The sequence below is a fragment of the Candoia aspera genome, chromosome 1 (assembly GCF_035149785.1).
Source record: "Candoia aspera isolate rCanAsp1 chromosome 1, rCanAsp1.hap2, whole genome shotgun sequence".
Lineage (NCBI taxonomy): Eukaryota > Metazoa > Chordata > Lepidosauria > Squamata > Boidae > Candoia > Candoia aspera.
In genome coordinates, this window is record NC_086153.1 from 217,041,532 (window position 1) to 217,064,227 (window position 22,696).

Below are 22,696 nucleotides of genomic sequence, written 5' to 3' on the forward strand. Positions count from 1 at the left end.
AGAATGCCATTGAATTCACTTACAATGTGATTCCATACATGTCTAGCCAGAAGTAAGCCCCACCAAATTCAATGGGATTTTCCCTTGGGGTGTGTGTGTATAGAACTTCAGCCTTTATGTCTAGTGTAGCACAGTGAAAACACTTGTGCTAGAAAATTAAGTATTTATTTATTTATTTGGCAGGAGGTCTGTGTGTGTGTTACTATTTCTTTCCTTGCAGAGATCTTCAGCTGATGTCTATAGAGCTTGGGTGGAACCTAGCACACTTTTTGTTTTGTTTTGTTTTGAAATATTCTTGCTTAGTTGGACTATAAAGGGTGTGCCACAGTTTTGAAAGATAAGCCATAGAAAGATTGCATTTCTGTTTGTACAAGTATGTATTTGGGGAGAAAGACAGTTACCTCCCCCTTTCCTGAGGTTTTGCCCGCCTTTTTGCTTAAATGCATCTAAAAATGGGTGCTGCAAAATTCTTGACCCCAACCAGCAGCAGAAATTCCACCCAGCTACTGTACGAGGTGGACACTATTGGTGAAAAGATCAGCAGACTGCTAATGCAATCTTTTATTTATTAAAAAACCACCCTGCTTACTTCCACCCACATTTTTCCAATTACAGTGCATTGAATTGATGTGACATCACTCTTGACCATAGGCCAGTCTATTCAACAGTCTGGCTAAGAAATTTATTAACTGGTTACCTGCCAATAAGTCTGGAGTCCAAATTGTGATGCAGACTATTTCTTTTTTTAATGATAACATTGTTAGGGGCTTACAACGACAGGCCTAGAAAAACCTGCAGAATGTCTGGAGTAGATATTTCGAAGAAAGATAATGGATTTGTTTTTAAATGACTAATTACCTATTTATGAGGTAGCAGGGATGAAAGGGGAAAATTTATGAGTGTAATTTACCAGCATCATACTGTACCATCTCTTGGGCTGGCCAAAATGCTAAAATTTGACATATCATTCTCATTACTACTACTGATTAGCCTTGTCTATCATTTTGCTTTTTGATCTTGTTAGTTGTAATCTAAAGCAAAAATGGGATTTGCAGCTTCAGTGAAGTTTCTTGGGCTGCATAGTTGGAAATCAAGGCAAATTGTAATTAGCAAGAGCTGAACTGCTGGATCAAACTGGCCCTGCTAAATGAACATCTACTGTATAAGTTGAGTGTATAATAGTCCTTTGAATTATCTATGATTTCCCAAAGCTTGTACAAATGGTCATAGTGCTTTTCTGCATGGCAGCTCTAGAGTGCTATTATCCAGTGAGGGCAGGAGCCAGCAGAAATATATACTAGCTTATAGAAACAAAGTTGCTGTCTGCCCAAGAAGAGGGGTGGGGATGGAGAGAAGGGGATGGGAACCTTCTTTGGTGCCTGCAGGTCTTCTCCTATTGGTTCTCCATGGGATTGGAGGGCTACAACCAAAGAAGCCATTCCTTGGCACTTCTCTCAGTACTCCTCCTGTCTATCAGGAGAGACTTCCTTCTTTCTCCTTGTCTGACGAAATGTGAGGGTGGCCTTGGAAGACAGGGAAGAGATGCTGCCTAGAGAATGATCAGATAAAAGAGAGAGGAGCCCACAACAGAGTAACAGTCAGAGGAAGAAACTTAGGAAGGGCCCGCCCTAATTACTCAGGCGGTAAATAGGGATGGCAGGAGATTTGTAAGTCAGACTTGCAAGATTCTGTTAACGTGGCCTTACAATAAAGTAGAATTAGCTCATCTAGTTGAGTTTCCTGTCTGGTTTACCTGGGAGGGCTGACACTTTGCTTCTGTTGCCATGAATGGCAGGGAACTGTGGGAGGGACAGAAGGAAGAGAAGTGAGTTTTCTGCTAAGAGTGCTTTGATAGATCAGAAAACTGGCACCAAAGGAGCTGTTTCCCCCACCCATCTTCTCACACACACCTCTTCCCTTGCTCCTCATCTCTTCCCACTTCTCCTGTCACCTCGCAACAGAGACCACCTAATTTCCCCCACCACTTTGCTTGCCAAGACTGCAGTTAGCATCCACTTATGTCTAAACTCCCTTTACAGGCTAACCAATGGTGTGTGTGTGTGTGTGTGTGTGTGTGTGTGTGTGTGTGCAGGCTACAGCCTCTTCCACCTGTGAGAGGGGAAGGAGGGAAAGTGGCTGTTTAGTAGGGCACCTCAAACAACAAACAGACATTTTATTCATAACATGACCCCCACTGGGGCACAGTCCAACCACAATCAAAATTAACAAAAAATAGCAATAGTTAACATTACATGAAGTCAATATACAACAAGATATATTTACAGTCAGAGTAAAAATAACATTTATACAACCATAAAAACCTGAAAGTGTAAACCTGATGCCCATGTCGTCTAACCTGGCTAATAAGACTTAGAACAAAACTGCCCTGCCATCTGACCTTATTAGCTGCCGTTCTCAATCTCCACTCACAACTGTTTCCCTCAATCTGTCTGTTTTTCAGATTCCTCTTAAGTGTCTCCAAGAACTGGAATAGTGGGGGAAAGGGAATTTCCATAATCAGGGACACAGATCCTGAAATATATACAGACAGAATGGAGCAACAGGTGAACAGGGAATGGAAAAAAAGCCTCTCACTGGTTGATTGTGTTGCATAAAAGGGTCATGCCAAGATAGAAGCTGGGACAAGTAGTGGGGGATGGCTAACCACAGTCCTTAAATACTAGTATCAAAAACTTAAATTGGGCTCTGGACCTAATAGGGGGCCAGGGTAAGTCCTTGTGGTGGGAAGAAACTTGAGGAAAATGAGGGAGGTCCAGAACAATGTGTACTGCGAAGTCCTGGACCAAGGCCAGAGGTTAAACAGTGGACAAGAGAAGATGTGCTTCCCTTCCTGTCTCTACTTTTTTTGCAACCAATGGGCTGGTAAGAGAATGAATGAGATTTTGTGCAGCTGGAGAGACCTGAGATGCTCACTGGCAAAAGGCAAATGGTCCCAAAAATCAAGAGGCCAGTAACAGAAAAGGGGGGGTATCTGCCTGCCTGCATCAACATCAGGTGCCCAGTAGAGTGGGGTGGGTTCCCATGCCTACCCTTACCTTGACATGATGCACTTCAGATTGACAAGCTGGCATAGCTTGTGCTGGAAAAATTTGGAAAACACTTTAAAACTGGAGCAGAAAAGGACAACTTTCTTCTCTGCTGGTCATGACTTAGTTATTATATTGTCCACGTCTTCTAAATCCATTTTCTGAAGTCTCATCAATCCATGGTTAGCTGGTCATGTAGAAGAATAAGTCTCTGGAAGCAACTGGCTTGTTTCTGTTTTTATTGTATCTTGCTTTCATTTTTTGTATGATGTTTGGTTTTATATAATTGTTGTAAGCTGTCCAGATTTGTGGTTCAAATATGGGTAGCCATACAAGTCTTTTAAGTAAATCAACAAATAGTTTACCTGTAACTTCCCTATCTTCCTGGGAACCAGGTAGAGGAGTTCAGAGGATTCTTGATCAATCATAGTTTATTAGGTCACTCAGGCACAGATCTGTGGTTAATCTTGAACATATTCCACAATGCTGTGCCTTTCGGCCTAGGGAGTGCTCTGTGTTAAAATATGCTTATGAAGTTATTTTGAAGGGATGGGAACTCTTCAAAGTGATGTTACCCTATGCCAAGGAACATCCTGAAAGAATTTTTCCAGAAGCAGGGAGCAGAGCTCACAGAGAAGTTTGTGAAATAACAGAACATGTGAGAATGTTGAAGGGTCAGGATGAGTTGAGTAAAAGCTTGTGTGCCCTACAACGTTTCCCTATAGGTGCAGAAAGGGATGAACCAGGGCCTGCTGGATCTGCACAAGGAGATGGTAAAGAAGAGAGACACTACAGTACTCTCCTTTTCTGGAATGAGAATACTGTACATGATGGAAAGTAAATGAAGGGCAGTAGACTCTCATGCAGTATGTGGAGGTTCCTAGAATGGCCTAGAGGAGTTACTGATTCTGAAATTCAGCTTAGGGTACAACAGATGAATTCCATCGCTGAATCATTCTTTAGTACAAGGCTTGTATAATTACTGCATAAATAGATGTGAAATATATGTATAGTAGCTTGCCATACCTCCTCATTTAGGAGAAATGTCCAAGTATTACATTGCTGAGTCAATGCAATATTTTTAAATTTCTATTCTTCAGTTTGTAAACCATACTTCAGAAATATGTTTAGTGGCAAATGCTGAATTAAGTTTGTGCCAACATATGTCACTAAACACATTTCATGTAGAAATGGGACTTCACTTGATGGAAAGGTGGGGACCCAAAGTCCTCTCCTACTGAACAATTTGGGAGGTTCAAAGAATGTGGATTGAGATAGCCAAGTCTATTAGGGAAAAAAAAGACTTTGGTCATAGGATGGGAGTTGTCCAATTAACTCAGCTGGGCAAACAATATCTTAAAGTTCCTTATCGCTCTCAAGCCATGACCTTCTACATCATGATTATCAAATGGCTGACATTTAAGTCTTCTTTCATTTGTTTTGATTAATCTTTTATCTCTTTCTGTATTTATGAAACTTTCCATCTGGACTGCCCTGTGATTAGATTTACAAAAGTTTTGTTCCTTTCCGGTTCTACTTCTTTGCACTTTTAAAAAAATTATTACATTTCCCCATCCAACTTTTCAGTTTTTCCTTTCTCCAAATTCAATACTGCAAAAACCACATTTTTTTTTCAATGAGATTTGGACCTGTTTTGCTTTTTTTTTTTCCTTTTCCAAGTTCACAAAAGAAACACAAAATCTGTGTAATAGCTGCGGTACTCTCAAATCCATCGAGTAGCTGCATTTTACTACAAATTCAGTAAAGCCTATATAGCTTCCCCTGACTAAGTCAAGGAAATATGTGGAAAAACATGGAGGTATGAGATGTTATTTCACAACTGGACTGGTGGTTCAGTTCCTTTTGGGGTATGATAGAGGCTGTGGTGGGCTAATGCTTCCTGCCATGGGAATGGCAGATCAGTTGGCAAATACAATGTGGCTGTGCAACAAAATTGTGACTGGGTGTCTGTACTCTAATGTAAAAGAGCTAGCATAACACAAACCCAGAATCTAGTAGTGATGTGGAAACATTTAGCTGCTTAATTCCTGTCCACCATGCTCAGGTGTGTGTGTTGCTGACTCCATGCCTCCAACCATATCTACTACTCAAAGCACTACCCCCCCATGTTTCTAGTAGTATGTACACAGCAACAGCAGGAAGGTGGAGGTGGTTTCAGGGGGTCTACAGACAATGTAGGAAAGGTGGAGCAGCCCAGAGTGTGTGGGTGATGATCAGATCTACTAACAAGCTCTCCTCAGCTTTTGCAAAAGCTTTATTACACTGGAAACTGATTGCCTGATGCACAGATATTGCCATAGATTAGGGACAGCAACAACAGATGTCCCTTCAAACCACACCTAGCTCCCAGGATCTGTACATCTTCATAGCTTCATCCAACACTGATCTCTTAGTTGATGAAAGCCAACTCTCTTCATAGTTGAGAGAACATTGTTTTGCATGGAATATTCTAGATGCTGGGTGACTTCAGACAGCCTCCCGTTGTCTTCTCAAGAATGGGAAGATTGCCTCTTTCACTGTATTGATGGTGTTTTCATCTCTCCTTCCCTTTTACGAGTAGCTACCAATGAAATGGACTGAGGGTTGGGAAACTGTTGAATGAAATGACTTCTTATATATTAAAAAGTAAGCAGGAGATACAGAGGAGAAATGCAAGGTTTGTTGCTTTTGGTAGCAGCTATACATCTTATGTAATATTTAGTTGGATGAGCCATTTAAAATAAATGAAAAATTCTTAATTTGCTTACACCAAATTCAGAACTGTGGAAATGTTGAATTCTGTAACTTGTAACATAACATGTACAATTACTTGTTTAGTTTGTACAATTGATTCTACTCCTGCCAAATGTAAGTTGGATTCATGCATACTAAACTATAATGTGACTTGGTTGGTTTTGGTTTAGCATGTTGTATGAACCCAGCCACTGTGGTTTGTAAAGCCTGGTTTATGACTTAAGACAATACATTGAACAGTAACTGGGTTCATGCTGTGATAGTTTTGTGCATCTCATGACCCCAGTCTCCACCAACTGGCAGTAGCTCTTGAGAACTTAGACAGACGTCTTTCCTGGCTTGCCTGAAGACATGCTCGGGATTTAGCTTGGGAACTTTTCTAAGTAAGCACGTGCTCTGTCACTAAGTGATGATCCTCCTCCTAAGGGCTAACTTTGCTTTCTTTTAATGAAAACCATAACTGCAACTCTATACTTGCCTACTTAAAGTGAATATAGGATTGCAGCCTGATATTCTTAAGATGCTTTAGCTCTGTGCTCAGCCCAGTTTTCGTACTTGTGAAAGAAATAATCATAACAAGTGGGGTACATCCACAGCACTGCCTGTACTGAATTAATTTTATAGATGCAGCATTATTGCGTTTCATTTTTACTCTACTGGGTTTGTATACAGAGATTGTTTTCCTTTTGAACTGTGGGGGTAAAAGTATTTGCAAGCCATAGCTGGAGTTGAGATGTTCCTGGAGAATTCTGCAGGAGTTGCCTCTCTGTGTTTAAATAATGCAGGATGACCTCCAAAGCAAACTTTATCCCATTTCCCTGACATCGACAGCAGCTGAGATGCCCAGTGAAGTACGTTCCCCTGAAATGCAGCTTAATGGGACCTGAGCAACTAGCTAGCGCCAGGAAATTTTGGGGGAGCTTGTCTTTAAATGGGAAGGCTTCGGAGATCCAGTCAGAATCAGCAAACAGTAACTTGGAAGGAACAAACAGAGTACTTCAGAAGGGTGGAGATTTCCTTTTGGGTAAACACGTCATTCATCTGAGGGAGCACATTTTTTTTTCATCCATAGATAAGGAAGCTGAAGTGCCATTCTCACGGCTGGGCCTGGTTAGATTGTTATAGCCCTTTTTAGCCAGAACTCAGCATACTTCCTCTTTTTCGAAGGGTTTGCTCTGCTTGTCTTGTGGAATTCAGAATCAATAGTTAACTAAATTGAATAGTGAACTGTGTTGAATACAGCAGTGAAAAATAAGTAAAGTCTTCACTTTGCTCTTTCTTTCAAAATTCTGCCTCTTATAACAAATTAATTATAATGCAATATTTGTTTACAGCATTAGCAATCTTGCATTCTTGTCAATGTCTATTTTGTATTTAATGTGCCATATTGTAATACCCATTTTCTGCTTATAAGGACCCCATAGACATTTGGTTGGCCACTGTAAAACAGGAAAAAAAAAGTGGGACTAAGTCACTGATCCAGTGAGACTATTCTTATACTTTTATGCCCCACTCTTTTCTTTGGAGATTTGCCCCAAACCATGAAGAGTGTATAGCACACAGATTTTCAGACTGATATTTTAAAAATTCATTCAGTTGGAATTAAGATGTGTTAAAGTAATGATACTTCATTATGGAGCTTATTTCCAAATGCATATGCTTTGGATTTGAAGCCTCACCATTTCTAATAATTTGTTTCAGTGAATAATGAGTGCTAAAATAAGTATGTGCTCTAGTATTTCTTGTCCAAAATACTTATGATGTATGATTTGTGCTATGTACAGCATACTTTTTGAAAAATGTGTAATTTGCAGGCTTAATAGGACTTACCTCTGACATGCATAAGATTGTTCTGCCTATTACACTTTAATAGGAGCCCAGGATCATTAAGGTGTAGCTTTGGAACTTCTGCTGAAAGTTCAGCAGTGAGACAGTGGCTTTAATTAAGGAGTGGCAATTTTTTAAAAATGACAAGTAGGAGTATAATAACAAGGCACAGAATTGCAGATTTAAGGGGAATTCATTCCCAGACTTCTTAACATCCTGATGCTTCTTATTTATAAATAAAAGATTGTGCAGTGTGCATGCTAACCACAACTGTTTTAAATCACATTGTGAATAATCCTTTTTTTCCTTTTTGATGAAATAAACGTATTTTAATATGATGCTATACTGAGTATTAATACCTCTTATCATATCCTTATTACAGGAAATAATGTACAGCAAGTAATTACAGAAATACATAATGATGATGATGAGTATTGCAGAGTATATCATCCCTGTATTTTTAATCTGGTGCTGTTCTCCCCTCATGAAAGGTTAATTCTAAGCTGGCTAATTCCAAGATAGCTTTCCTGGAAAAGCAATAGTCAATCACTTTCCTTTCTGTAGACTTCTGCAAATTTTATTGCACACACATATAGACACACATAAATACACACAAATATCAAATATATATGTATAGGTAGTGCTCACTTAACCACCACAATTGAGCCCAGAATTTTGGTTGCTAAGCAAAATGGTCATTAAGTGAATCTGACCCAATTTTACATCCTCTTCTGTCACAGTCATTAAGCAAATCACCATGGTCGTTTAGTGAACCATGTGGTTGTTAAATGAATCATGTGGTTCTCCATTGATTTTGCTTGCCAGAAGCTGGCCAGGAAGGTTAAAAATGGTGATCACGTGACCACCGCTGTGATGGTCATAAATGTGAACCAGTTGCCAAGCACCCAAATCATGATCATGTGACTGTGGAGATGCTGCGGCAGTTGTGAGTGTGAGCACCGGTTGTAAGTAGTTTTTTTCAGCACTGTCATAAGTCTGAACTGTCACTAAACAAATGGTCATTAAAGGAGGACTACCTGTATACAAAATTAAATTAATATATATAAAGTATCAAAATGCACATATATGCAGGCACAGCCAGCTTTAAAATAAAATTGTCATTTTTGCATTTCCAGAGTGTTTCTTCAAGGTCTTTTGCTCCCTTTCTTACGATGTTATTTCAGTGGCACAGCAGTTGGAACACCTGCTTCACATGTAAAATGTCTCTGGGTTGAAATGAAGCAGAAATCGTATTCCCCTGGACTTATTTTTTTAAAACAAAAATGGCTCAGGGGGAAATAATGAGGTCAGGAAAAGAAAAACAGTAATATTTTTTTTAAAAGTTGCTGCTGGATTTTTATGACTATGGATGTTCTGCATGTAAAACAAGCATCCCAAGCACTGTGCCAGAGATAGCTTTGTAACAAAGGCAGCAAAGGACTTTCTTGGGAAAAAGTGAAGTCGGGGCATTCTTTCCTCTGCAAAGTAGCCAGTGAACTGCTGGAGCTAGTTTGTAAGGAAGTAAAGTACAACAGCCAAAATGGATAGAAGTGCCCAAGGCAACGTAAGAGGAAAACAGTACTTTAAAACTGAAGCAGGAAAATGTGCATGTAGATCATATTTGCAATGGGAGGGAGATGAGTGAAGTGTGCCGCCATCAAAGAATGGGTGCTGGCCAATTCTGGTGATGGGGCATCCAGTCTGGACAGAAAAGCCCTTAAAAGTAACTTTCCTTGCCATCAAATATTTTTATCTGAAATTAGTGGTAAGAATGCCCTTATTCCAAATGGAAATAGAACAATTAAAATAGCAAGATTTTATCTCAAGTTCAAGAATTAAATAGATTATGATGCATGTGTTTTTACTGTGGGTTACTTAAGTTGGTTCTAAGGTGTGCTGTGTAGAAACTGTGCCCTTTGTCTCCTGAGCATAAGCCCATGAGTGCTTATTTCTAATTATTTTTGTATTGTACCCAATCTCCAGGACAGTTTCTCTCTCTCTCTCTCTCTCTCACACACACACACACACACAAAACACACACACACACACACATAAAATTACAATTGTATAGAAATTGCAGTATTAAATTAGGGTCTCAAAAGATTTGAAAACAATAACAGTAATAAAAAACGCTTTGCCTAGCCTCAAAAGGATATGCAGTTATGGGGAAATTGGCATCTTGCGTAGGTATAACTTCTATTTACCATTATCTTACATATTACAGAGCTGATTTGTAAAGAGCCATTTAGTTGAAATTATACTACTGAGTGGCACAAAAGAGATCCATTATGATGAATATTGCATGCCATCTTTAATTGAAATTCCCTCATCCTAGCATCTGAAAACATTTAAAGCTTGAGTAAGGTATTTCTTCTTTAGTCTCTGGAATTTTGATTTAAGCTTCTGTTTTTACAACACTTTTCTTGTTTCAGCATCTCCACACCCCACCCCAATCATAAGAACATCTTGGTGTGGTGATAATCCTTTCAGATTATTTTCAGTGTTGTGTTATTAGGTTTTTCACTACAGCCTCAATGCCAAGGTTTACAAAATGTTAACTTTTGAATTGGCTTTATCTTGAATTTGACCCAAAACTTGAGTAATTGGTGATGAGGTCCAGCTTTCACAGAACTTGGCATGGCAGATATCCTTGCTGCAGTTACATAATAGCTCACCCCCCATAACCATTGCTCACTGGCAGGGACTTCACCTCTTGAATAATTTTCCAAGTTCTCAAATTAGTAGGCGAAAATCTCATACTTTTCCAAACATTGGAGGTCTGTCCTATACTCCGAAGTGCTAAACATCTGTAAATTTTTAAAATATGCAGTACATTTTTCTTTTCTCACTTATACAGGCTTTTAACTATGTGCAAAAACAAATGCCTCCAGTAATTTTGATTTAAAGAGCAAGTAGGAAGTTTCTCTGCTTACTTAAGAAAGCTAGTAGGGACTATGGATGTTTATTTCTGGTTGTTGAGTTCTTTATAATGGCACCCCCCATGCCCTTGATCTGGGATATGATGACATCCTTGGGACAAAATCTGGTTGTTCAGCATTCCTCTGCTTGGTTCTTTTTTAAGGGGAGGAGGCACAACCCTAATAGATTTTGCCCAGGGAGCTAAAAATAAAGTTTTACTGTGTGTGCCCCTTCAGACTCCATGAATGAATAATAGCCACCATGCCACAGGTTCCATGGCTCAGTAATCATTGATTCAAGACATTAGGAAAGACACTGTTTTTCTCTTTTGTAATGACTAACAATGGAGATAGAAGTGACCACTGTGATTCCCTTGACCTCTACCAGATGTCAGCAGGCCCAGCCAACTGAGGTTAACTTTACTTGGATAGGAAAGTGATGGCATCGCCCACATATTTTGGCCCTTAGATGAACTTTCCTAGGGCGAGAGAAGTAATTAGAGTTGCATTATTGTACAACACATTTTTTTTCAATCTGATGTTCTCCAAAGGTTTTTGATTATATCTGTCTTTTGTGGTTGGGGATGACAATGAGAATTGTCATCTAAATTGCTGGAGGCTCTTAGGTTCAAGAAAGTTGCTGTATCCTGTTACCTAGGAATGAGCTCCAGTGAACAAATTTGGATTTATTTATAAGAACTTCAGTATACATACTGTACGTCTCAGCAGGTGGCAGCACCTGGCTGACCTGTTTGAGCTTGTAAGTTAAGCAGCTGTCTAATTCTTGGATGGGAGACTTTCAGGGGATACCTGTGAAAAATCCCAGAAAAAGGCAATGGCAAAACCCTTCCAAACTGTTGCCAAGAAAATTGTATGGACATGTCCATTCAATAACTAGAGGGGACATTGACTCAAAGATTTGAAAATGTGGGCACAGTTGTAGTGGAAACAGGGCAAGCAAATAATGAGTGATATTGTATTGTATTTGAAACACCTAAGAAGGTGCAGTTTGGTTGTCTAACTTCAGGAAGTTTCAAGAGAAGATGAGGCGTAATTAGTTGACGAAAGAATACTTCTTTTTAAAATCTATAAATATGGCAGAATCTACCCTTCTGAAGAAATGACTATAGTTTTGTGGAGTCCTTGGTGTTCTCTGAGCTTGGTTGTTTGATTGCAGACATTTCATTACCAGACTAGGTAACATCATCAGTGCATATATTATCTTCTATTGGAACTATAGGTTTGTTAGAGGTCAGGTGATCTCAGACTTGTAATTCTAATAGCAGGGCTGTCTATTTCAGTGACTCTCCACAAATATGTTGGATGATTACACGTATCCACTACCTGTGCAGGGAAGGTTGATAGACAGGTGATGTGCTAGCTATTCTCTATACTGATAGGGCCACCAGTGGCCACAGATTAGTACTGTAATTACCAACTCAGGAGGATCTTGTGACCCAGTGAATCAGTTAAGCTTCACAGATCCTATAAGCTGCTGACTTGGACTTGCATCTAAGGTCTATACAACTTAATATTTCCATCCAGATAAACATTTCAATATTCTAATTCAGGAATGGAGAACCTGTAATCCTTCAAACATGGCTAAACTAGTATTCCCAGAGTTTTTTAGTCAGTGCGGTCACTGATGAAGATTGGAGATTCTAATTTGGCAATATCTGAACTCCAGAATCTCCACTTCCCTTTTCTAAATATATAATTTTACTGCCTCTGCTATGTTTAGTTTAAAATGTTATGTTAAATATCTCTGGTGTGGTTGTTTGCAACTGTTTCCTAGAATCAAAGAGTTGGAAAAGATCTTAGAGGTCATCTGGTCCAACCCTCTGCCCAGTGCAGAATCTGCTAAAGCATTTGGGGCAGATGAATATCCAGCCTCTGTCTGAGGCTCTCCAGTAAACATACCTTTTCATGAGGCAATCTGTTCCTCTGGCTGACAGCTCTTATCCTTAGGAAATTCCTCCTAATATCTAACCTGACTCTATTTTCCTGCAGTTTCAACTTGTTGATTCTGTTCCTGCCCTCCAGAGCAACAGAAAACAAATCCACTCTCTCCTCTATATGACAACCCTTTAGATATCTGAAGACTATTAGCATATATTCCTTCAATCTCTTCTGCTAATCATTGATTGATTGATTGATTGATTATGTGCTATCAAGTCCTTTTCAACTCCTAGTGACCAAATAGATTTTTTTTCCATGAAAGCTAAACATACCTATTTCTTTAATTGTTCCTCAAACAACTTGGCTTCTGGTCCCCCCATCTTGGCATCCCTTCTCCGAACTCTTTCCAGTTTGTTGGTGCCTTTTTTAGACTGCAGTACCCAGAACTGGACACAATATTCCTGTGGGTCTGACCAAGCAGAATTGAATGTAATGATAATTTCTGGTGATGTGGAATTTATGTCCCTGTTAATACATGCCAAAATTGCATTTGCCTGCTTAACTGCTGCATTGCACTGTTAGGTCATATTGAATGTGTCATCTACTAGAGCAGGGGATGTTCATAAAAAAAAAAAAATTCCCAGATCCCCTGATCAAGAGGGATGGGTCTCTTGGACATCAGCTGACAAGCTTTGCTCTTTCCGTTGTACATGAGGGTCTAAGTGGGAAAAAAATCCCCTCTTCACAAGGGACTAAGGTAGGAGAAAAACCTCTCTGCAAGGTCCAGGTTTTCTCCCCACCCTTAGTCTCCTGCAGTAAGTTTTTTTGGCCCCCATAATTCTGGGGAACCCATTCCAGTCCTTGAGAAACCCAGTTTGAGGAATCCTGTACTAGAACACCCATGTTCTTTTCACACATACCACAGCCCAGCCTGGTGTCTCCCTGCCCCCATCCCTTATGTGTGTCTTTCCTTCCCCCCACCTCCCAAATGTGGGACTTCACATTTCTCCCTATGAAATTTCACCTTGTTTGTTTCAGCCCACTGTTCAAGCCTGTCTGGATCTTGTTGAATCTTCTCATTCTTTTCTGAAGAGTTTGTCCCATTCCTTCTAGTTTCTGGACATCTGCAGATTTGATAAACATTCCCTCAGCCCCTTCATGCCAGTCACTTACAAAAAGGTTAAACAGCACAGGGCCCAGGACATTATGGCCAATCTCTGTGGCATTCAGCTAAGTACCATTTTTCAAGGCGATGTGGAGCCATTTGTGAATAACCTCTGGAGGTGTTTGTTCAGCCAATTAGTTTTCTTCATACTGTAAAACATTGTGCTCCAGAAGCCTGGTGTCCCATATTTCAGGCAGTGTAAGGCCTAATGTTCCTTGAACGTCAGGAGTGATGCTGTTGATTTCAAGTGAAGTTTGTGGAAAATAGGCCATTTTCAGAGATGAGTAAAGGCTAAAACAAGAACAGGCAGTGGGAAGGAAGAGAGTATAGATAAAGACTGCAATCTGCATCTCTTCTGTACTGAACAAAACTAGACTTTATATATCTTCTGTTATACAGTTAAAACACTAACATTTAAGCCAGGTTATTTAACAATAGGAGAACATGGAAAAGTAAGCATATACAGTAAATAGCATGTACAATTGAAATTTCTAAATAATTCACCGAACAGGAGTCTCAGTGGTAAAATCATTGTTCAGTTACAGAGAAGTGAATTCTTTGGAGTGTTATATAATTGACAGAAAAGGTTATCTTTCATGGACTCTTAAGCACTTTTTTTTCAATCTTACAAGTACAGAATATCCATTTCTGTTGTCCTGTTAATTATCAAACTACTGGTATATAACAATAATTTTCTTTTGAATATACTTTTAGGGGCATTTACAAAATTACAAAAGCCTGTGATACTAACCTTGTGCTCCCCCCCCCTTTTTTTATACCCACAGAATATGGTTTCATTGGCTATTCAGAGGAGCTTATGTTGAACAACACACTGCCAGACTACAGCTCAGGGGAGACTTTCTTCACTGTATTTGGAGTATTCTTCCCAGCTGCCACAGGTACCATAGAATTTGATGGGAGTTTTAGAGGTTATGCTGCAAAATCTTGAAAGAACCTGGATATGGCCATCTAGTTTAGTGTTCAGTATCTTACAGTGGGCAAAGAATGCATTTAGGAAACTCTCAAAGATGCTGAGGACAATAACTGTGTTTGAACAAAACCTACTCTTCCAGGAACAGAATGTTCTGGAGAAAGCTGGAATGTTCTGTCCTTCTTTTGGACGACAGCAATCCAACCATTCCTGGGGTGGCCTAGCAGCTAAGAGAAAATAATTAATTGGCTAAGCCCACAATCATATTTTCTACTTTCTTGGGTTGGAATAATAAACTCTTCCAACAAACTGTAACCAGACAGTCCAGCCACAACCTATGTAGATTGTGTAATAACATGCCACCTAATGTGGGGCAGATAGGAGGTTAAAGTGCAATAGGTGTGATTTCTACTCTGATCGGTATTTGGTTGCACTTTCTTCAAGATTTATGGCACCTCCGCTGTAGCCATTTGTTTCAATGCCCAGACTCATCAGCAAATAGGGGGCATTACAGGCTTTCCATAACCATAGAGGGCTCTCAGGAATACCAGAATTAGTGCTCCTTCTCATCTTGCTGTTTTGCAATGAGACTAGGGCCTCAATAGAATACTAATGCATTAGGCCTGGAAAATCCTCCAGAGCATTCAAGAATGCCTTAGATGCTATAAGTCTCTAACTGATCCCCCATCCTTGCAGGAAAGATCAGGCCTGGCTCACTCTTGCCAGGAAATGGGATTGTGTAACTTCTCTAACTAGTGAAGCCAGACTAACAAGAGATGGGATATGTAATCCTCCCAACTTTTTTTATCAGTTGATGCATGAAAGACAAGAGTGTGATAACTCTCCTCGCTCAGTCTTGAAAGGTAGCAGCCAAGTTGCTTAGTATACTATTCACATAGTATACTAAGCCATAGTTTACTTAACTCTGATTTATTGAACAAGTCCCATTTGGTTGTGTTTGCCAAATATGCTAGGTTAAAACCAAACAAGCCACAATTATGGCTTGGTGCAATACCTAAACCCACCCACTCTTTTCTACAAGAGGTATTATATTGGCTCACAAACCTTTAGAGGGTTGCCTTGCTTTGTTACTTCTTAAAACAAAGCACACCTTATAGTTGCTTCATGGAACAGCACAGCTCCCTACTTCTATAGAATGAAGTAAATGTGCCATTCCTTTGCCTCATGTTGTTCCAGTGGCCTTCTCCAGAACATCCAGTAGCCAGGGGAGACTTCCAGTGTGTGACTGGAAACACTGGAAGAAAATTCTAAAGCATGGGTGCAGAAGCTGTGCTGTTTATGGGACATCCAGAGGAGGCCTCAGCATGATGCAGAATCCCTCAGATATAGGCCTAGTATCATTAAGGCAAGCTCGCTTTAGAAGATTGTCATAAAGATTTACTCAGGGAAAATATTCTGTATTCAAATACTGTGAGACATGAATATCCAGCTTCCTAAGCATGAATTCCCATTCTGGACCACACTGAAAAATGGTAATGTGAAATTTCTGTTCAACCCCCTGGTTCATGTGTTTTTAGTACCCATGGGGTTCTGTTCCATTTTCCCTGTTTTTCAATATCAGCACGAATCATGAGTGATCTGGAGACTAACTGCCAGACTAGAAGTGGTCTTCACACATAGGCATCCACTACTAACCACAATGACAAAAAAAAAAAGTGTCAGCATTGGAAAAATAAATTTATGACCTCAATTACTCAGTCTGAACACCTCATATTTCTTGTCACTTACGAACAAGTGGTTTACAGACATAGATTATGTGTGGACAATTGCAATGAAACATGGTCATCCTTTACTGAAACAGTTGTGTAAAACTTCATCTACCATAGATACATAAAGCCCTGTATAATTTTGATGTGTTTTGCCTACTTTTTTATTCTGTTATTTTTTTCTGAAGTTTTTACTAAGCATGTATCATGATGTTTAAAAATGCAAGTACATAAATCACAGTGTTAGCATTGTGACATCACAATGCACATTTCTTCACTTGACCCCCTTCCCTACCCCGGCAGACACCTATCACTTCACATTTATTTCTTTGGTTTTAGTATTTGTATACCACTTTTGTTGTATCCTGAACATTCTGAAATGCAGTACTGCCAAATTTCCAAGCTCAGATTTTGTCAGAATGACATACTCTTAACTCTCCTCATCAAGGTGAAGAGGTGATGTGATTCTCCTTCTCACAGGGCTTCTTGTCACACGGAGGCCTGTCTAACAGTTCCAGTAGCCAGAAGCACAGCCTCTCTTGGCTGGAAGAGGGGCTTGGAGCATCTGAAAGTGAGGTTATGTGGCCACTTAGCTTTTAGAAGTAGAGGTGGGAAGGGTGAGCTACCTCATAAAACAGCTTTGCAGGGGTGCTTCCCATGAACCTCTGAAGCGAAGCACTGCTTGAAAGCTTTGCACAACCCTCATTTATTGATCAAAAGTTGTTTTTCAAAATATTATTTATCATCTTTTAAGCTTGCAGATAGGAAAGGGTACACACACAAATTTTGTGCTGTTGTTTCAAGAACAGGGCAAAATCACATATTGTCTCTTTAAGTGTGGCAGAAAACAGATTTGCCAAACACAGGTCATACCTATGCTGTCTGGAGGCTAAACAAGAAGAATATAAAAACTGTTAAGTCTGCCCAAGCATCACAGTGTCGATCAGATGAGAGCTAAGAAAGTGCTTTTCCAAGGGACTAGCACCAGTTACAGGAATGCTCTTTTCTTGGTGTTATTGATAGATGTATTCTTTTGCCATACTCTCTTCAAGGTGTTCAAATTGTGTCTAGTAAACAGCTCCCTCTGTGCAAAGTTCCTAATCACTGAGAGACCCTCATATACAGGTATATGTAAGATTCCATTATAGTGCAAGTAGTCCTCATTTAGTGACCACAATGGGGACCATCAACTTGCAAATGACCATCAACTAAGCAAAGTGGTTGTTAAGTGTAACCACAACTGTGCTTATGATTTTACTTTAGCTTTCCTTTGCTTTACAGACCTGCAAAGGTCATAAATGCAAGGATTGGTTGCAAAGTTACTTTTTCATCACTGTCGTAACTGCGAATAGTCAATGTCCTAGGCAGCTGCTAAATGAGGACTACCAGTATTCAACTTAATGTGCTTTAAACTGTCTCTCATTCATTCTTGTATACAGGTTGAACCCTTGAAGTTCTTTTTAAATCAACTTCCTGCTGGTTCACTGTGATGTGGCATATAAAATAAAAATTTCTAGAAGAGATAGGAGTATTAAAAATATTATTAAATTGTTTTTTCACTTCTACCAGGCATATTCAGTGCTGGAGCACAGCTGCTCCCTATTCAGATGGGCAAGTGTAGAGGAAAATTATTTATAAGTGCTGCAATAAAAATTAATTATGTTCTTAAATGGGTGTTAATTCTTGCTAACATTTGTCAAGTAGGAAAGCAGTTGATGCTAGCAGATATAATTTATTTCAGAAGTACCAATAATTTATTATTCATTAGTAGTGGTAAAACTGGTAGCGAGACAAAAACACTTTTCAAATACAGGTTGTTAATTCTGCCATTAATTTAGCAGCTACAAAACAACTTCTTTTTTATTTTTCAAGTACATGCAGTACTTAGACTCAACTGTTCAATATAGCTGTGTATTAGTAGCATGGGAAAATTAATGTTTCTTATCTCATTTTATTTGGGTTCAAATAATTTATACTATCCTGGGTATAGGTTATATGATTCTGCCCAGATTCTGCCCAGAAAGCATTACTCTTGATTGCTTATAATCCAAACATTCTCTAAGAGTCTAGGCTCTGGATGCTTCTGTATTTGAAGCTGAGGAACTAGTGGAAATTAAAAATGAAGCAATAGACCAAAAGTATCTTACCTGAACTTCTCAGCTTGAGTCTCACTTAACCAACAAAAGCCGCTCACCAAGCCTTGTGGCTCTCCTATTTCATAATCCCAGACAAGCATCAGAAACAGAGTTATCCCACCCAATATAAAGAGTTTTGCAGTCCCTTCTCATCCATGCTATTTTTGCTTCCATCTGGCTTCTCTTTGATTAACAAGAAAACAAGAAGAAGCTTGCTAAATCAGGCTATTGGTCCATCTAGTCCAGCATTCTGTGTCACACAGAGGCATTTGAGAAGCTCACAAATCTAGATTTGACTATTGCTTCTCTGCAATTAGTATTTAAGGCATGCAGGCAGCTTAAGATTCAGAATATAGTCATACCAGGAACTTCCATGAAACTTTCCAATACTGCTTTAAAAGCATCCAAATTAGCTTCCATTACCTCAACTGCTGACTGAAATCCTGCAACTGAACCATGAGCTACTTAAGAAATATTTTCTTCTGTTGTTCCTGAATCTCCTGCATGTATTTTCTTTCCCCACCAAGTGTCATGCGCTGCCTACCGCTGAGTAAAACACAGACACTGTTTCAGGGGAATCAGGTTCAGGTTTATTTCAGCGTAGTGCTGGATCAGAAAAAAGCTGAGAGTGAAGGGAGCGCGCCGGTGCGGGGTTTAAATACCCCGCGCCGGTCAGCGCCCCCTCAGTTTGGGTTGCGTCACCCCCCCTTTGTCCTGCATGCTTCTGTGCCGGTAGGTGAAGGGTTGCGGGGCCCCTGCTGGTGCCCCGGGATTGCCCATAATCTGTTTCTTCCTTCGGCTGGTGATTGCTGTCAGCTGGGCGATCTCCGTTGCGCTTTGCTGACAGCTTCAGGTGTGCCTCGTGATCCGCCCTGTCTTTGTCTTTCCTTCTTCCTCTTTTGTGTCTTGATGGCTGAATCATCCGGCCGGGGTCTGTGTCTGTTGTTGTGCGAGCTTTGCTTATCTTAAGTCCCTTCCTCTGCTTCCTAGGTATTGTCATGTGTGCCGTTGTGCTGATGTCTTCAGCTCAACGGCACTCATGACATACTGCCCCCCGTCCGAATAGTGCCCCCCCCCGGCCTTCCGGTTTTTTCCGGGAGAGCTGTCAAATTTTATTTTTTTTTTTAATTTCCCGCCGGAGTGTTTTCGCCCCTCCCGTGTTCCGCCCTCTACCTCATGTCCATCTTTTGGGTGTGTTCCGAGTGCGCATGCCTCGACCACACCCTGGGAGTGCGCATGCCCCGGCCACACCCTGCTTGTTTGGCTCAGTTCGTCGTGGGAAGAGGCGTGGCTGGTCGGGTGCTTTTCAGCTCCAGGTAGGAACCTTATCTTTTTGCATGGTGCGATCGCCATTGTCATGTGTGCATCCTGGGCGTTGCCCCCAGGCATGCATTGGTGACCAATCGTCACCCTCGTGGGCCTGGGGCGGGGGGAGGGTGAGTCCCGGGGGGGAGGAGGTCTACTCAAGTCGCGGGCTTGGGGGGCCCTTTCCCCTGGGGGCGCGGCGGGTGGGGGGGGAGGCCCACGGGGAAAAGGGTGTTCAGGGGCCGGTTCGGCTTGGCGCCCCTTTGGCTGGTCGGGGTACGTCCTGTGGAATGCCCGGGTCAGGTCTGGCGCCTTGACGTGTTGCGCTGCCACCCATTCTGGGTGGGGGAAGTGTTTCCACCTTACTAGGTAGTGTAGTGTTCCCCGTTGACGGCGGGAGTCGAGTATGTCTCTTACTTCGAAATGTTGTTGGCTGTCGATCATCACTGGGGAGGGCAGTGGCGTGCTTGGGTGCCATCGAGAGGTGGTTGCAGGTTTCAGGAGGCTGATGTGGAATACTGGGTGGAGTCTCCGTAGGTTGTGCGGCAGGTCCAGGCGTATTGCCACCGGGTTCACTATCTGTGTCACTCGAAGCGGCCCAATATACTTAGGCCCCAGTTTTTTCGAGGGTTGAGGTGACTTCAGGAATTTGGTGGATAGGTAGACCATATCCCCTGCCTGGAACATCGGTTGCTGGTGCCGGTGCTTGTCAGCCTGCTCTTTGTAGGCCGCCTGTGCTTCCTTCAGCGCTGCCGTGATTATTGGCCACGATTCCGCAATCTTCCGTCCCCAGTCACTAGCGTCCACTTGGGGTCCTGGGGGTTGCGGTAGCTCCGGTATGGGTACGAAGTTGCGCCCCGAGACTACTTCGAACGGGGTTTTCCCCGTGCTCGTGTGGACGGCGTTATTGTATGCGACTTCTGCGAACGGGAGCAGTTCGACCCAGTCGTCTTGGTGGTAGTTGGCGTATGAGCGTATGAATTGTTCTAGGGTGGCATTGACGACCTCCGTGGCTCCGTCCGTCTGGGGGTGCCAGGCCGTGGATAGGGCTTGTTGGGTCCCCGTCAGTTTTAGGAAGGCCCGCCAGAATTTCGAGGTGAATTGTGTGCCCCTGTCGGTCACCACGCATGCGGGACATCCGTGTAACCTGTACACGTGTATAAGGAAGAGTTTGGCTAGCTGCTGGGCGGACGGGACCGATGAGCAGGGGATGAAGTGGGCCTGTTTCGAAAAGTAGTCTTTCACCACCCAAATGGCCGTTTTCTTCTGGCTGGGCGGGAGATCTACTATGAAATCCATGGAGATTTCCTCCCATGGGCGGGAGGGCTCCGCCACCATTTGTAGAAGTCCCGGGGGCTTACCTGGTGCCCGTTTGGCCCTGGCGCATGTCGGGCAGGACGCTACATAGGCTTTCACGTCCCATCTCAGCGCGGGCCACCAGAATTGGCGTCGTGTTAGATGCAAGGTCTTTAGGAACCCGAAGTGTCCCGCTTGCTTGGTGTCGTGTGATCTGCGCAAGATCACCTGGCGTTGTGAGTCCGGGACATATATTCTGCCTTCCCCCCATGCCAGGTCCTGTGCCATCGTCACCTTGTCGGGGTTTGCTAGTAGCCAGGGGTCGGTTTTGAGGGCGGCGGTGAGGTCCGCGCATATACCCCCTGGCAGTTGCGGGTGGCGCCGTCTGGTCACTGGTTGCCCCCCCGTTGGTTGCGCCGTGGAGTTGGGCTGCCTCCGAGCGCCGCTCCGGGTGGTCACAGCCATCCCCAGCTGGGAAGCGGATAGGACCGTCCCGATCATATCTGGGGCGGGCTCTTCATCTTGGGGCAGTCGGGAGAGGGCGTCAGCCAGGAAGTTCTTTTTGCCCGGCATGAACTTCAGCTGAAAGTTAAAGCGGCTGAAGAATTGGGCCCATCTGACCTGTTTTGGGCTGAGGCGTCTGGGCGTCCGGAGGGCCTCGAAGTTCCGGTGGTCTGTCCAGACCTCAAATGGTTGGGTGGCTCCTTCCAGTAGGTGCCTCCATGTTTCTAGCGCCGATTTTACTGCGAAGGCTTCCTTCTCCCACACGTGCCAACGCCTTTCTGTCTCTGAGAATTTCCGCGACAGGTAGGCGCATGGTTTCAGGACTCCTGTGGGGTCCTTTTGGAGTAGGATGGCCCCCAGGGAGAAGTCTGAGGCGTCGGCTTGGACCACGAACGGCCGTTCTGGGTCCGGGTGCGCTAGGATTGGCTCCGTGGTGAAGAGCACTTTCAGCCTGTTGAATGCGGTTTGACACGCGGGAGTCCAATTTAGTACTGTCCCTGGGTTCTTGGCGCGCCGTGTGTCCCCCACCCCTTTAGTTTTGAGGAGGTCTGTTAGGGGGAGGGCTATCTCCGCGAACCCCCGTGCGAATGACCTGTAAAAATTCGCGAAGCCGAGGACATCAGCGACTGCAGTGTGGTCCCGAGGTCCCTTAGTTGGGCCTCCATGGCCGCGAGTCTGGCTTGCGTTTCTCGGTCCGAGATCCGCACTGCAGCTGTGGCGTTTCCGGATGGTTGAGCCACCGGTGGGGTTCAGGCGTTCCCTTCCGCTGGTCAGCTTCCTCGGTTCGGAAGTGATTCGGCTGGTTTACCTCTCCGTCCTCCGCCACGCTTGCTGCAGTTGGGCTGAAGCTCCACGCCTGTGGCTGGGGTGCGATGTGGGGCGGGGAGGTTTCTGCGGGTCCCGGGAGGTATGTTGCTCCCTCCCGTGGCCGGGACGCCTCCGCCTCCGCCTCCCTCTCTGGTTGGAGCTGAGGCTCGGGGTGGGCCGGGAGGGTGTCCGTGGCTCCTGGGGTCCGCGTTGCCTCTGGCCTCGGTCGGTCCTCCTCCTCTTCTCGCCGTGCGGCTCGGCCGGCCTGGCCACGACGCGTCGGCTTCATCGCCCTCCGCTCGTGTTCTTCTCGCCGTCTGTTCCTCCCGCGGCTCGTTGTTGTCCGGTGGGGCTTGGCGAGGCTGAGTTTATGACTCTCAG

General features: G+C 42.8%; 2 protein-coding genes across 9 annotated transcripts in view; both read left to right on the top strand.

Moving 5' to 3' along the window:
- LOC134487154 (mucin-13-like) overlaps positions 1 to 22,696 on the top strand; it is a 193,621-nt gene that overhangs the window by 40,516 nt on the left and 130,409 nt on the right. The gene's annotated exons all lie outside the window — the stretch shown is intronic.
- SLC12A8 (solute carrier family 12 member 8) overlaps positions 1 to 22,696 on the top strand; it is an 83,526-nt gene that overhangs the window by 34,522 nt on the left and 26,308 nt on the right. For 7 of the 8 annotated variants that reach the window (XM_063288758.1, XM_063288760.1, XM_063288765.1 and 4 more), the window contains exon 6: positions 14,396 to 14,509. The exons of the other annotated variant lie outside the window; for it this stretch is intronic. In XM_063288758.1, coding sequence (XP_063144828.1) covers positions 14,396 to 14,509 — 114 coding nt within the window. The remainder of the gene's footprint in view (positions 1 to 14,395; positions 14,510 to 22,696) is intronic. 8 annotated transcript variants of the gene reach the window in all.